The sequence below is a fragment of the Photinus pyralis genome, unplaced genomic scaffold (genome assembly GCF_008802855.1).
Source record: "Photinus pyralis isolate 1611_PpyrPB1 unplaced genomic scaffold, Ppyr1.3 Ppyr1.4_LG4, whole genome shotgun sequence".
Classification (NCBI taxonomy): domain Eukaryota; kingdom Metazoa; phylum Arthropoda; class Insecta; order Coleoptera; family Lampyridae; genus Photinus; species Photinus pyralis.
The window spans coordinates 27,712,750-27,727,121 of NW_022170511.1; the positions used below are offsets into that span (position 1 = coordinate 27,712,750).

General features: G+C 36.9%; 1 protein-coding gene across 9 annotated transcripts; it reads right to left on the bottom strand.

Annotated features, from left to right (window-relative positions):
* Window positions 1-10: 10 nt before the first annotated feature.
* On the bottom strand, window positions 11-12,559 carry LOC116167557 (troponin I 2-like). Of its 9 annotated transcripts, none has more exons than XM_031482944.1 (14): window positions 12,417-12,558; window positions 12,058-12,092; window positions 11,583-11,600; window positions 11,346-11,474; window positions 11,172-11,295; window positions 9,425-9,525; window positions 7,467-7,510; window positions 7,271-7,412; window positions 6,392-6,430; window positions 873-900; window positions 467-820; window positions 384-416; window positions 73-333; window positions 11-24 (listed from the first exon to the last, which is right to left on the bottom strand). In XM_031482944.1, exons 2-14 carry the CDS (start codon window positions 12,070-12,072, stop codon window positions 14-16), a joined length of 1,299 nt encoding a protein of 432 aa, XP_031338804.1. In that variant the 5' UTR covers window positions 12,073-12,092; window positions 12,417-12,558; the 3' UTR covers window positions 11-13. The 9 variants fall into 9 exon arrangements, with proteins under 9 accessions (XP_031338804.1, XP_031338802.1, XP_031338803.1 ...); XM_031482942.1 differs by lacking the exon at window positions 9,425-9,525 and adding an exon at window positions 9,001-9,101 and having other exon boundaries at window positions 12,417-12,557; XM_031482943.1 differs by lacking the exon at window positions 9,425-9,525 and adding an exon at window positions 10,832-10,932 and having other exon boundaries at window positions 12,417-12,557.
* Between the last annotated feature and the right edge of the window lie 1,813 nt (window positions 12,560-14,372).

Below are 14,372 nucleotides of genomic sequence, written 5' to 3' on the forward strand. Positions count from 1 at the left end.
ATTTGTTTCAGCATTACGCAGCGGCTGGAAGAATTAATTTGTAAATGCTTGAAGGGTTTACTAGCAATTTACCTTCAACTACTGCTGCTGTTACAATAGCTGGCGATTCGGCTTGAGGAACCTCTGTCGCGACCGGTTCCGCGGGCGCTTCAGTAACTGGTGCTGGGTCAGCGGCTGGTTCTGTAGACGCAGTCGCAGCGGGTGGTACCTCACCTTCGGCTGCTGGTGCGGGTGCCGCTTCGGTTGCAGCTACTGGTGTGGCATCTGGAGCTGCAGCGGGGGCCGTTTCGACACCTTCTGTTGCAGTTGCAGGTGCACCTTCTCCAGGTGGAGCTGCAACACATCGTATACAGCTAATGATGCGTATGTCTAATTGATTTTACCTTCAGTGGGCGCTGCACCTTCCGCAGGGGTACCTAAACGGAATTATAGTTAGGCGTATGCTAAGTAAGGATAAGGTGCTTACCTTCTGCAGATACGGCACCTTCAACTGGTGGAGCTGCCGTGGTTCCTTCTGCTGGTGTACCTTCAACAGCTGGTGTGCCTTCAACTGGTGGTGCGCCTTCAACGAGTGGCGCTCCTTCAACAGGCGGCGCTCCTTCGGCAGGTGGTGCTGCGCCCTCTCCAGGCGCTTGAGCACTGTCAGCAGGTGTTGCGCCCTCCGCTGGTGGTGCTCCTTCCGCACCTTCGACTGCAGGTGGTGCACCTTCTGTTGGAGGCGTTTCAATCACTTGCGGTACACTGTCAGTGGGTGGTGCCGTTTCAGCGGGCGGTGGTGCTTCGGAAGGTGTAGCAGGTGTTGCTTCTTCCGCAGAGGGCTCTATAATTAGATACGTCCGTATAATTAATTCTGTTTAAAAATACGCAAGTACCTGGAGGTTTCGGTGCTTCTGGCTCTTCCTACAAAGAAAAACGATGTTATATATAAGAGATATCATGTATTACGTATAGACACAGAGTGAATGTAAATGAGGAATGTCTTATACTCAAAGTACAACCACGACAAAAATTTTGGAAGAGGTTTCTATTGCATTACGCTGGTTCCAAAAATATGTGTAGGGGATCTGCCTTTTAGTAGTCTTACGATATTTGCAAATTGAGAGCGTCGTTAGTCGCCGTGCTTGCAAAGATATATAGGCGTCGTTTGCGTTTACAATACGTTTACAATATTTTCCATGAAAAATGCCGTCCATCCGTCCGCCCTTCTGAGGGTTTGAGATCTCAGCACTTGGACTTGGTTTTTGAATGTATTATGTTGGGCGAACAGAAAATGACATCTTGAGTAAGTTTCCGTTTTTAGGCAAGCGCATCCCAACCGTGGTATTCAACTTTTGACCACAGACCCTAATAATAGTGAATATAGTAGACATGACATTGATTTCCGTATTTGTTAAACTAACTATTATTTATGGAGTGATTTTCATGCAATATTGATATTATGTCCTTCTGATAAAAGCAATTAAACATGTTTATCAGAGGTTCGGTCAATACGTCTGAAAAATACGCTTTAACCAATCATCAGTGCGATGGTTTCCATTTTGCATGGCACTGCGGTAACAGTTTTTCCATTTCCCGTAAAGAAACTGCACATACCAAAAAAACCCTCACCTTACCCTAGGGGAATTTTTTACTACCTATCTCTGGACCCCAACCACATTTCCAATAATATGGACAATAAAAAAACTGTAAGTTATTATGGCAATATGTACACAATTTAAAGTAGAGGATTAAGTTTCCTAATTTTTTAGGTGTATTTCAACAAAATGTAACTGGTGAAAGTTCTTTAGTTTTTGAGTTAATTTAATTATTTATTATCGTCATATTAGCGTTTCAGCTTATTCCCAATGTATTCACGCAATTAGAGAAGGCAGATTATTCACATTTCAACATAATTAGGTCAAGATTATTATGAAAACAAGATCAATTTAGGTGTATAAGTGACCACTGAGGAACATATTATCTTCTCTTTTTACTACGCTACCTATACCTTGGTATATAGGGTGTTAATACTAAGTCGTTACACCCGAAAACGACAGTTACAACTCATTAAAACAATCAACTTTTCGCTTAGATCCAATTTTTGACTTGGTTCCCCGGTTCGACTTCGAAGTTGTAGGCGTTTTTCGAAAAATCGTCATAACTCCCTTATTTTAAGGACTATTGAAAACAAAAATTTTTAAAACTATCTTTCAGTTCTCTAAAACATTTGTATTTATAATTATTTTTAATTTTTTTAAAACTTCGAACCGGGGCACCAAATCAAAAATTGGAACTAAGAAAGGTTATTTGTTTTAATAAATTCTAACTGACGTTTTCGAGTGTATCGACTTAGTATTAACACCCTGTATGTAGATCAACTAACAAAGGAAGTCTCAGTTGATTTTTTTTTTTCAATACACTTAACCATTTAGTAAAATATTGAGTTTTTATTATTTGTAAATACATTTTAGTATTCAAATCCTTTAAAGTATTCAAATACTTTGTAATTAAATACTTTTATGGAAGCAGTATTTGTATTTGTAACTCAAATACTTTCACAAATATTTAGTATTCGAATACTTCGCATAGTATTTGAATACTTAACCTTCCTTTTTTTTTTACCAAAAATCGACTACTCCAAAATTTCTCGGGAAAACACTTTTTCTTATTAATTTTGGTGCGTAGAATCCAAAACAATTCGTACTTTTTCGATGAGACTTCTCAATCAAAAGTTATAGACTAGAAAAGAAACCAATTTCGAAAGAAAATTCAAAGGGCTGTAACTTTTGAACTAGTAGCCCAATCTTGGAACTGTTTGAAATTATGGATTCTACAGGCCACATTCTATAAGAAAATTGTTTTTCCGGGTCGATCTGAGACAATTTTTTTTTCGGGGCTCAAAAAAAGGCAGTGTACAACCTTCCTTTTTTACCAAAAATCGACTGCACCAAAATTTCTGGGGAAAACACTTTTTCTTATTAATTTTGGTGCGTAGAATCCAAAACAATTCGTACTTTTTCGATCAGACTTCTCAATCAAAAGTTATGGGACTAGAAACCAATTTCGAAAGAAAATTCAAAGGGCTGTAACTTTTGAACTAGTAGCCCAATCTTGGAACTGTTTGAAATTATGGATTCTACAGGCCCCATTCTATAAGAAATTTTTTTTTCCGGGTCGATCTGAGACAATTTTTTTTTCGGGCCTCAAAAAAAGGCAGTGTTATACCTTCCTTTTTTACCAAAAACCGACTGCACCAAAATTTCTCGGGAAAACACTTTTTCTTATTAATTTTGGTGCGTAGAATCCAAAACAATTCGTACTTTTTCGATCAGACTTCCCAATCAAAAGTTATAGACTAGAAACCAATTTCGAAAGAAAATTCAAAGGGCTGTAACTTTTGAACTAGTAGCCCAATCTTGGAACTGTTTGAAATTATGGATTCTACAGCCCCCATTCTATAAGAAAATTTTTTTCCGGGTCGATCTGAGACAATTTTTTTTCGGGCCTCAAAAAAAGGCAGTGTAAAACCTTCCTTTTTTTACCAAATATCGACTACACCAAAATTTATTTGATTTGATATTTGAGAACAATTTAGAAATGTTTAGGGAAAGTTTCCATTGTCACAAAATCAAATATAAAAATCCGATACAACTGAATACCGAACGATCCTGGAGTGAAACTTTTTGATTCGATAGTCTACGTAACTTAAAAACAATAGGGACCTTTCTTATATCCTTAAGACCATGTGTACCAATTTTCAAAGCGATCGCACGTTTCTAAACAAACTATCATGCACACGGACAAACGGATGGGCAAAAATGGATCTGTTCCAAAATCGCTAGGATTAATTTCAGAAAGGCGTACGTATCATGTGCACGACGTACGATCGCTTTGAAAACTGGTACACGTATTTTTAAATTAAATAGGGGCGTCTAACTCGTTAATAATTAATAAAGTAAATAGGAAATGAAACCAGAAACTGAAAAGTAGTTTAAAATACCAAGGGAGATAAAAACATTAAATTAAAGAATTGGGCTAAAATAAAAAAGAACATTTTGAAAAGTAAAGGAAGGTTTAAATTTTAATGAAAAAGATGGAGAGCGTGTACATTTTTTCGAGGAAAATTAGGCAAGTGAGGTTAAGGCGGGGGGGGGGGGGAATTGTATGAAGGAAAATAAAAGAATTATTATTCAGGGAAACGGTCATTTTGCCGAATAGAATAGAATAGAGAAGTCAAATTAATATACAGTAAACACCGTCAAATAAAAAGTTGGCTGTGGCTAGTACCGATACCACCCGCACACCTGCGCATGTGCGACTCTGCCCTATCATGTCTAAAATTTTGTTCCAAGCCGTTTAGCCGGAAATGAGAGTACAGACCGACATACCGATCGACATAATCGAGATCTTGCTTGATTCGGATTCTGGTCCTTCAAAACGTATATTTCCGTAAAAAAAAGTGTGGGGTCACTTTTTACTCTAACGCGATATCTCTCTTAGTAACGTGCGGGTGGTAAAAATACACGAGTTATAACAACCCCGGTCGATCTGTCAGTTAAGACTGTTCAGGCGGTCGGAAAATAATTAAAAGTATGTTCGTTCATTCGGCCGGCCTGACGTAATCAAAGGTAAGTTGGAACGTGTGTATGGCACGGTCGTCTGCCTCGTCGTCGCGCTATCAGTTCAGACAGTTTACTACAGTTTTTCGCGATTTATCATCGTCAGCCTGTCATGAGATGGGCTTCTCTTTTCTTTCTATCAAAGTCGCTCCCAATGACAAAAGTTGTACATAAGTATCTTCATGCATGCGTAGATACTTAGGCTAATCTCTTGGAGGTAACTTCAATTCATTCAGCAAAATCACATGGGAAAAAACGTGCATTTTTTTCAACCAATCTTTACACCATACCATACGTTTCCTATTGGGTTTCTTTTTACCCAAAGAATTACTACTAAATCGAAAAGTGCTAACGCATCATCGTCAATATTTCAGATTCACCTGAACGTTTGGAAGGTCGTCAGTCTATAATACACGTCTATAGTGCGTCAAAAACAGTCAATTTGCAACTTGTTACGTAAATAGCTATTTTTCGAACCGCTAAACTTCTCGCTAACGCCTTCACGAGAGCGAGGAAAAAATAAAAGATGCTTGACAGAGAAATTCTTACTCAGCTGAATGGTTTGTGACAATGAATTTAATAATGTGATCGTCGAAAGTGAATTTATTAGTATTTATAAACACAATTTTTAAAATGGGTGTATGGACTCAAATCACGTTTAAAAAATCAAAATCAAAAAATTAACCGTGAACGAACCAGCCAATATTCTTTAGAGTATGGTAAATAAGACTGACCCAACTAGATACAGAGAATATATTTTTGAAATGTTTATCAATGTTTTGTAATTATGTTTATGTACATTAGTATGTGATGTTCGTAGATAAACACCAAAATATAAAATTTAATAGTTGATAGTAGAGTTAATAAACACAGAAATGTTGGGGGTGGGTTTTGATAGTAATCACATTTGAATTTTACCATTTCGAAACATACTGCTATTTATCACACCGATTCTAAAAATATTGAGAGTTACCATATATCTCCTATGCGGTATTTCAGGGTTATCAGTGGGAAGCTCTTTTTTTCTTCTAGTGGGCGATATATTTTAAAAAAAATACAGGAAAAATCAGTTTTGTCTTAAAGTACCCACAGATCAAAATGTCTCAAAAACGGATCTATTTCCAACTCATTTCAGTTTTTTTGGGGTACCTAAGGCTTTCAGAATAAAGGTTTTGAGCAATTTTGATAATGATGGTTATAAGTGCACCGTCCTGGGGAAAGCACATGAACTTTCTCCTCTTGAATCTGGCAGGTAAAAATGTCGAATTTTAACTTAGGCAGGTATAGCTCATTTTGGGATCAATGTCAACCTTCAGGCTTTCAATGCGAGGGTTTGACACTTCATTGCTGCCGAACATCATATTACAAAAAGAAATGTGGATGACCTAAAGTATATTTACCAATACGGTGTAAATTTGAATAGTCTTTTTGAATTGTGTGCATTTATGTTGATTAATATGTCGAGATACTTACCCATTCACAAATAGAAGAAAAAAATTTTACAAACAAAATTACAATAACGCATGCCAATATTCCGACATCATTAATCTAATAACAATAACAGACATTGTTCACCTGTAAACAAAGAACATGCTTAGGGTAGAGGTGTGGACAAGACAAAACAAAGATTAATATCTCATAACTTCTTATTGTTTAAACAAGATGATAAGACACTCAAGTGAGGGTCATTAAAATTAGTTACTTAGAACGGCATATCATTATACATTAGGTATTTAATTAAAAAAACGGAAAAGGTTAAAATCCTCAGACGTTTATGCTTCCACTTCGTGTACCTTTTTCTCGTCGCCCTTTTTCGACCAGTCTGGTTTCTTCTGCAAATTTGAAACAAAAATCAATTAGTACACAATTCGAAACTATCGCAAATTTAATGCCGTCGGCCAATTAAATTTGCTTGATATGTGAGATTAATCAGAAAATGTAGGTATATTCCATAAGGGTGTAGTAAACGGGGTGCTAATTTAATATGAATGTACTGTACTGTTCGGTACATCTAATGATAGGTGCGTGGTTTTATGCGTGTGTCTTTATTAGCAAGCTGGAGAAGCGGACGTGGTTTTTAGAAACGGTACTACTAAGGTTGGGGAATTGTACAACAATTAAGGGTAACACAGGGGCACACAACAGCCAGCGAATTGAGAAGCAATAACACCGACACAGCAAAGAAAGTGCTTGCAGTACAACTGATTACGCAATAGGCTCACCTTGGTCTCTAAACGAGGTGTATGTGTGCCACATAAAAAAAAAGGTAGACACATACAAAAAGCTTACAAAAATTGTTAGCATATACGAAAAAGTCGAAAAAGACACAAATGATGTGTTTTGTGTACTGTTAAAAATTTATTTTTTGAATAATAAGTAATGTATTATAAATTGCGTGGTAAGGCCATTATAGTATATTGGTAACATAAAAAGAACACGGACTTTGATGTTAATTATTTCTTCTGCCACTCGGCCTTTTCCTGTTGTTTTGTCTGTGGAAAACAAACGCAACGTTCTAATACCTCAATGTATTGAAATGAATGCAGTACTTTGGCCAGTACAAAGTGTATCTGATTTAAGTTACTGAACCGAAACCTATTTCGAAGTACAGGGTATACACTTTGTTTGTTCAAAGCAGTGCAAATAATGATGTGACAATTTTTTCAAATTACCTCTTTGTCTTCTTCTTCGAGGGTGAATTCTTTCTTTTTGACAACTTTAAGTTGGTTACGGAAGTTGAATTCCGCCGCCTTCTTTTGAAGTTTGGCGAACTTGTTTTCGTATTTGGAGACCTTCTTTAAAGTGGGTTTGATACTGAAAGAAAATTAGGAATTTGGGAAACGGCGATGGCGGTGATTGTCAACTTACAATTTGCCCCTAAGGTCGTTCACTTGGCTGTTCAAGTCATTGATCTAAATAAAAAGAGACGGTTTGGTTTTAGAAGGTTGTAGTGAGTTAAATAGAACTTTTTTGAGCACCAAACTGTCAATAAAGTTCTTTTGTGACAGATAATACTTTTGACGGAGACGCAATACACAACATATGGTTACTCACATAATAGAAGTACACGTAAATGGACAAACTATTATCTGTCATGGTACTTAAAATTAACGTACACAAACTTTAAGCCAAAACACACACGTAACACTGGCACATACGTAGCGTTTCGAAAAACGTCTAGTAGCAGAAACCAGTTTAGTAAGTAATCGAAATTTAGCGTGGTTATATGCAATAGCTTTAAAGATAGGAGAAAGGCTTTAGATACAGATATTCAAAGAAAGAAGTAATTAGAGGGATATTGGTACAAGTTTTCAAACACCAACGAAACACAAAAATACATATTTTACAAATATTAAACAATGCACTTTCGTGGAGAAATTCAAAAATCCTTCGTATTTCTCACAAAACACGCCGAGGAAGAAAAATGTAACATCATAAAAAGTTGCTCTATATACTATAACAAAAATATGGTAAAAATATTGGTGACGACAAAATTTCGTCGAGGCACATTGGGCGGAGATGACGACTACACTACTACAGGTCGCTGGTTTTGAACAGCTTTACATCATTTCTGAAAGCTCAAAAATCTCGTCTGGCAAGGAACCGAATTTGTCTCTAACTGAAAATTGTGCAAAAAGATTTGCGCACCAGTTCTATGCCAGACAAACTACAATGCAACTACAGCATGTTTGTACAAAATCGATCCTGAAAAATGGGAGACATAAGTTTCAGTAGACAAAAAAAAAGGACGGCAGCGGTATGGCACTTCTAACTGTTCGGTTCCGAATCCATTGACGACTTGCTAAAATTGGGCATACGACATGGTGATTTGGAACGATTTGTCTAATGTATATGTAAGCATGAAGTGCCATACCAAAAGGATGGGGACACTTCAGCTAGGGACAGCTGTTAAGAAAAGAAAAGCGTGTGTGGAGAAAGCATTTGATAATTGAAGCTGTGGGTAAAGCGAATCAGAGCAACTTAAATGAATGTCCTCGAAATAAAACATAAATAAAAACATGCGGGTGGGTTTAATACAAAGGAATAATCAGAATCAATTTTGGACGTATTTAGTAAATACATTCCTAGTATAAAAAAATAATAAACTTAACAGTTAAAATGGTGATATTTACAAATGTTTGCAGCCCTGGGTTTTTAAAATAAAATACTGGAGGTTGTTAAAATGCAGGGTACGGGTGGATGGTTTGGTGTAACACTTCATGTTTGTTTTGTTCGTATTACAACGGTTACAAAACAGAGGTATTTTGACGAACCTCAGGACTGAACTTGAAATTTATAAATACCGAGATCGGCTACAATCTCGCAAGCGCTAGAGATTAATCTCGGTATTTATAACACCCATGGTAAGCACAAAAAACAGTGTGTCACTCAGCTGTTGTACCTCCCAATCTCGCTTTCGGACCTCACGTTCCAAATCCCACTTCTGTTCCTCACAAATATACATGCGATCGTAATAATCCTTAAGAATCCTCTTTAATGTAGCTATAATCGGAAATGGAACCACCAGTCAACAAAATGACACACAGCAATAGATAAAATAACCTGTACTGTAAAATACGTCTTTCGGCATCGTGTAGAATGTTCGCCAAAAGAAGTATCTTAACGCATATTTACAACTGAAAAATACATCTCTTAGTTCAGATCTAATTAGGGGTACCGTCAACACTTCTCCAAAGTCTCAAATGGAGATTCAAAAAAATATCGCAAGGGCAAAAAAAAACCGTCGAATTTTTAAAACATCCAGAAAAAATCCGAAAGATGTTGGCTAAATATCTACTTGGATTGGGTATCGTCGTTTCGTATACCTCATAAGCTTTTAGCTTTTCAGCCCATTCGAGATCAAATTTATCTCCTTCGAGTTGATGTATTCTTTGCCAATACGTTTGACATACCGTTTGCAGCTCGGCTAGAAGAAATAAGACAGTTAACACAAAAAAAGGAAGGTGGGAATTTTTTACGGTACAGATACAACTGCAAAACGTAGAACCGACGAGGGGCGTGATAAGGGAGTAAGGAGAGACAAGCACAAGCTAAAAGCTGAAAATAGTAGGTGAAATGTAGTTGTTTGTGAATGAAACGGAATAGTCTTGTGATAAATCTACATCTTTTCTTGGCTATCAGTGGGCAAAGGCTAGTGCTAAAGCTCGCGATGCGCTGGTGTGGAAATCAATGGCGTGCGTAGAACTTGCATGCGACTGTGATGATCATCAATTAATTCTACCTGAAGATCTCTGAATTCGACCTCCTTCTCAATATCGTATTTCTTATGTTCCAGGTCACTAATGCGTTTGTGATACGATTCGCAGAGCGATTTTACGCTGGCTAAAAGAGTGTAAAAATTCATAGGTACTTGAGTTTTTTAATTAGCGAGTGCAATTTTTTTTATATCCCTAACGAGTGTCCTCCAATAAATTGACGAGCGCTTTTTTTATATTTAAATATTCGCAGTACTCGTGAAACCCAATACGTGCATGGCTAAATTTACTTGGGTACCAAAATAGATCGTCTAAATTTGCTCCTATGAGAATTCCACGCCTTTGCACTCAATTTTATGATGTAAACGCGCGTACGAAATAGCAATGCAAGTATATTTCACATGCACTGTATTAGTTCACCTATAAAAAGCCAATTTCATAGCAAAAAAAAAACGATACACCTAAAAAGCGGGATTGATGCTTTGGAACCCAAGTTTCGTTGTAAAAGTTCATCAAACCAAACTTTCACATCTCCATTTGGAGCTCTGAGCATCCATTCAAAAATCCGCACATTTTTCCAAATTGTGAAAACCTCGCATTAAGGAAGTTTTTTGTTAATTTAGGCATAACGTGCACCGTACCAAAAATAAACAAAAGCGCTTTTGTCGTGCAACGGTCGTTACGACGTTATCTAACCTCATAATCTTTCAAGGTAACTTGTTGTTCCAGATCATACTTATGCTCTTCCAACTTGGCGATTTTATCATTGTAATTCCTTAGCATAGTTTTAATGAGTTCTGTGGTAAACGACAAAGTAGTTACAAAGATTTAAGAACTAATTGTTACGGGTACGTGGCAAGAAAAATAAGGAAGTGTTAATCACTTTGAAGAAAGTTACAGGAAATTCGAAAATAGATTCGTTTGAAGCTGCTTCGCATAGATGTTACACATGGATATATAAAAAAGCTTTGGACGATACAAAAATTGCATCGTGCAATGAGTCGCTGTTATTCTAACCTCTAACTCTTTGATTTTTACTACTTGCTCCACGTCGTACTTCTGCGTTTCCAATCTGACGATATTTTGGTGGTATGACAAGAGAAGCTTCCTAATATTGTCTGTGGTAAATGACAAATGTTTAAGTGTGCATCTAATACAGGATATGGCATGTAAAGGAAAACGATGATCTTCTTCTTGGATTTAAAAAAAATTCAAAAACCGGGAGGCATTCTTCTTGCGTAAGTACCCCGCGTTATCATAACATACACATCCCTTTCTAATTACACCGTCAACAGTAATTAGGAAAGGATGCGTTTTCTAAACATATTCATCCCTTACTAGCAAATCGACACCTTACCTTCATTTGCATCGTCTACGGGTTTGGGCTTTCCACAGCGTTCTTCAATGATACGTCTACGTTCCGCCGATTTACGTTCTTGTTCCTTTTTCAATTCCTCAGCAGCTTTCTTTCTTAACAATAGCTACAAAAACGCAACGATTAGTTACTGGCATTTGAAAAACATTAGCATACCCGGAGTTTCTTCTTTCTCTCAGGGGTCATGAAACCTTTCTTGGCCTTTTTAGCCTTGGAGGCCTCTTCCATACGGGCCCTAACTTCGGCCCTCTTCCTCTCAATTTCCGCCTGCTTCTTCTTCTTTTCCTGTTATCGGTGGCGATTTTTTTTAGATAAATTATACTTACGTGAAACTTGATCCAGAAAAATTCCTCAGCGAGAAACTTTTCTAAATCAAGTTTTGGATTTACGTGCCTCCTCGAGACGCTTCCTCTGAAAATGGACAAGAACATTAGTTTCGATCTAAAAGTTGAGGAAAGGTGCTAGTAAAGCCACACTATAGATGGTTAGGTATGGCGAAAGTCTAAAAGAAGCGAAAACACTTACAGTAGAATCCGTTTCATTTTCTACTTCAACAACATCTATAACACTATTAAAGCATAGCATCGTCTTTTTTGACGCATTTGGTAAGGAAGAGTCTGTTTACTATAACATCGCAACTATTTTATTGGTTCTTTCCCATCTGTCTCAGGGATGAAAGTCAATTCTATTGAAGCGTATAATGTAGCGACATGCAAGACATTTACCTTTGCATTTTAGAGCAAGAAGATTCGTAATACTATAATGGATGCGTTCCGATTGGGGTAGTCGGGTGAAGGAAAGAACATGAAACAAAATACCTCAAATTAGGATGGTCCAAAATTGTATAAAATATGGATACGTACCTAACCTCATCGTCCGCCATCTTGTTCCTTAGGTGTTTTTCTGGAAAATTAAGAACGTTAATCAATTGTAAGAGTTGCCTTAAATTTATTTTTAGAACTTGGCACAGTTCCAAAATAAGTGTGTCGTATCCTAATTTGGGGGGACTCACAATACATTCTCGAATTACGTTGATTCGGCGTTTCCAAATTTAGTGAAAATAAACGCGTGAAAATTGAAACCCGTTGAATTTATCGCGCCGCACTTTCACCAAGTTGAAAAATGAAATTATCCACAATTCACTATAAAAGATTGAGCCTAATGAAATTAGTAAAATGGGTTTGATTGAAAACTGAGGTAGGTAATTGCGCAAATATCAGTTATTACCTGTAACACTAATATAATAATATGGCCAGTCAACAAAAGTTGTTACTGCTGACTGTGAAGAAACTGAAAACTGAAAGTGAGTTCTAAAATTTTCTACTTCTCGTTCTCCCTCTACTTCAGGAAGCGTCCCTTACGTCTTTCGACCAGCCATATAGGCATAGAGACACCTCGTTTCTAAAATAGAAATTGGCTAGATCCTATACCCATTTTAAATGTTCTCCATATTTCATATAAATAGATCAATTTTCAATATTTAGAAAAAGAAATTGCGCTGATTAAAACGCCTGGTAAATTTTTAAATCTGCACGAGCCTTTTGAGATTTTCAAGCAAGCCTAATATCGAGGTGGTAATACGAGAAATAATGTTTTGTGTTAAATTGAATTACAACGATGTATACCTATAAAAACATAGCGGTAAGAAATTAAATTGCTCAATGCCAACGGATCATGCCAAATTCCTTGTCTACAATTTTATGTANAAAATGGGTGTAACTTTATCAGAAACGATTTTTTCAAAAATCTTTGGTATTTGTGAAATTCTTGATATTGGCCTGTAATTTTGCACTAAATCCCTATCTCCCGCTTTGTGTAATGGTATTAAAAAACTTTCTTTCCATTGTATAGGAAAGTATCCAGATTTAAGTGATAGCGAATAAAGGAACAGCAATGGTTTTGCCAAAGTAAAACGGCACTCCTTTAAGATTAGTGGTGGTACTCCATCTGGGCCGACACCTTTTTTAGTATTCAATTGTTCAAGTTTTGTGAAAACATCATTTGCAGAGACAGTTAAAGTATTTAAATGTACAGTCTTAACATATTGAAAATCAGGTACACAAGTATCACGCACATTTGGATACACCGAAGCAAAGAAATTGGCAAAGAAATTTGCAATTTCGCACGGATCATCTGTAACACTACCATTGTAACACATACTGTTAGGTAAGGAATGGCTTCGTTTAGAGTCATGTACAAATGTCCAGAAATATTTAGGGTCTGTGTGAATATTATTTTCGGTAACATTAATATAGTCACTGTAGCACTCGTTTATGAGTTTATTGCATTTAGTTCGTAAACCACTAAATATTAAATAATCACCAGACAGGCGCGTTTGTTTATATTTTTTATGAGCAACCTTTTTCTGCACAAGAAGTTCTTTTACATGACGTGAAAACCATTTAGGAAACTTATAATTGCCCAACTAGTTATGGCACATAACGCCCTTACAAAAAATAAGTCATTTTAATATATAATTAGGCTGCGCGGCCAACTTCACGTAGCCTCGGACTTCTTTATATTTATATTTATAGTGGCGGAGTAGCTACCGCCAGTACCCGGGCCGGTCAAATTGCGCTCTCAATCATCCCCCCCCCCCACCCATTCGTCTCCAAATTAACCAGCTAGGTGGGTACAGTGAAAACAGATATGTACAGGGTGTTCTAAATTGCTTGTTTAGATTTATTTCGGCGATATTTTGAGCGGTAAAAGAGAGAGAGAGTGATGCGGTTTGCACTTCTCGTAGTTACATTTCAAAGCGCAAATGTTCAAAAATGCAATAAACAGTTTTTACTTAAGTGATTGACTGAAGTAATTCACTCAGTTATTTTCAGGAATGCCAAATAGGTATCAAAAATAAACGTTATGTAAAAATAGTCTCTTAGCAAAGGGGTATTTTTTATGTTTTCCATAACCTGCTTGGTTTTTAAGATACAGCACCAAAGCTTGTTCTAAATATCCGTCAAACACATCAAAAACACGCAATTTGGAGCACCCTATACACACGACGACGTCCATTATTTCACTAAATTTGGTCTACTACATCACATAATTGATCTTTTTCTGTGACTAACATTCTAAGACTGTTTAAGCTGCTATGAGCGCACATACGTTTTTATTAACTTAAATTGCGGGCCGCCGTTGCAGCCCTCCCCCCTTACGCTGCCACTGGTTATGTATGTG

Excerpts from the sequence above, each read along its gene's own strand:
- LOC116167557 (XM_031482944.1), bottom strand. Across the intron at positions 11,296-11,345 it reads AGAGAAAGAAGAAACTCCGG|CTATTGTTAAGAAAGAAAGC; the intron begins GTATGCTAATGT and ends GCGTTTTTGTAG. Across the intron at positions 334-383 it reads AGGTGCAGCGCCCACTGAAG|CTCCACCTGGAGAAGGTGCA; the intron begins GTAAAATCAATT and ends GATGTGTTGCAG.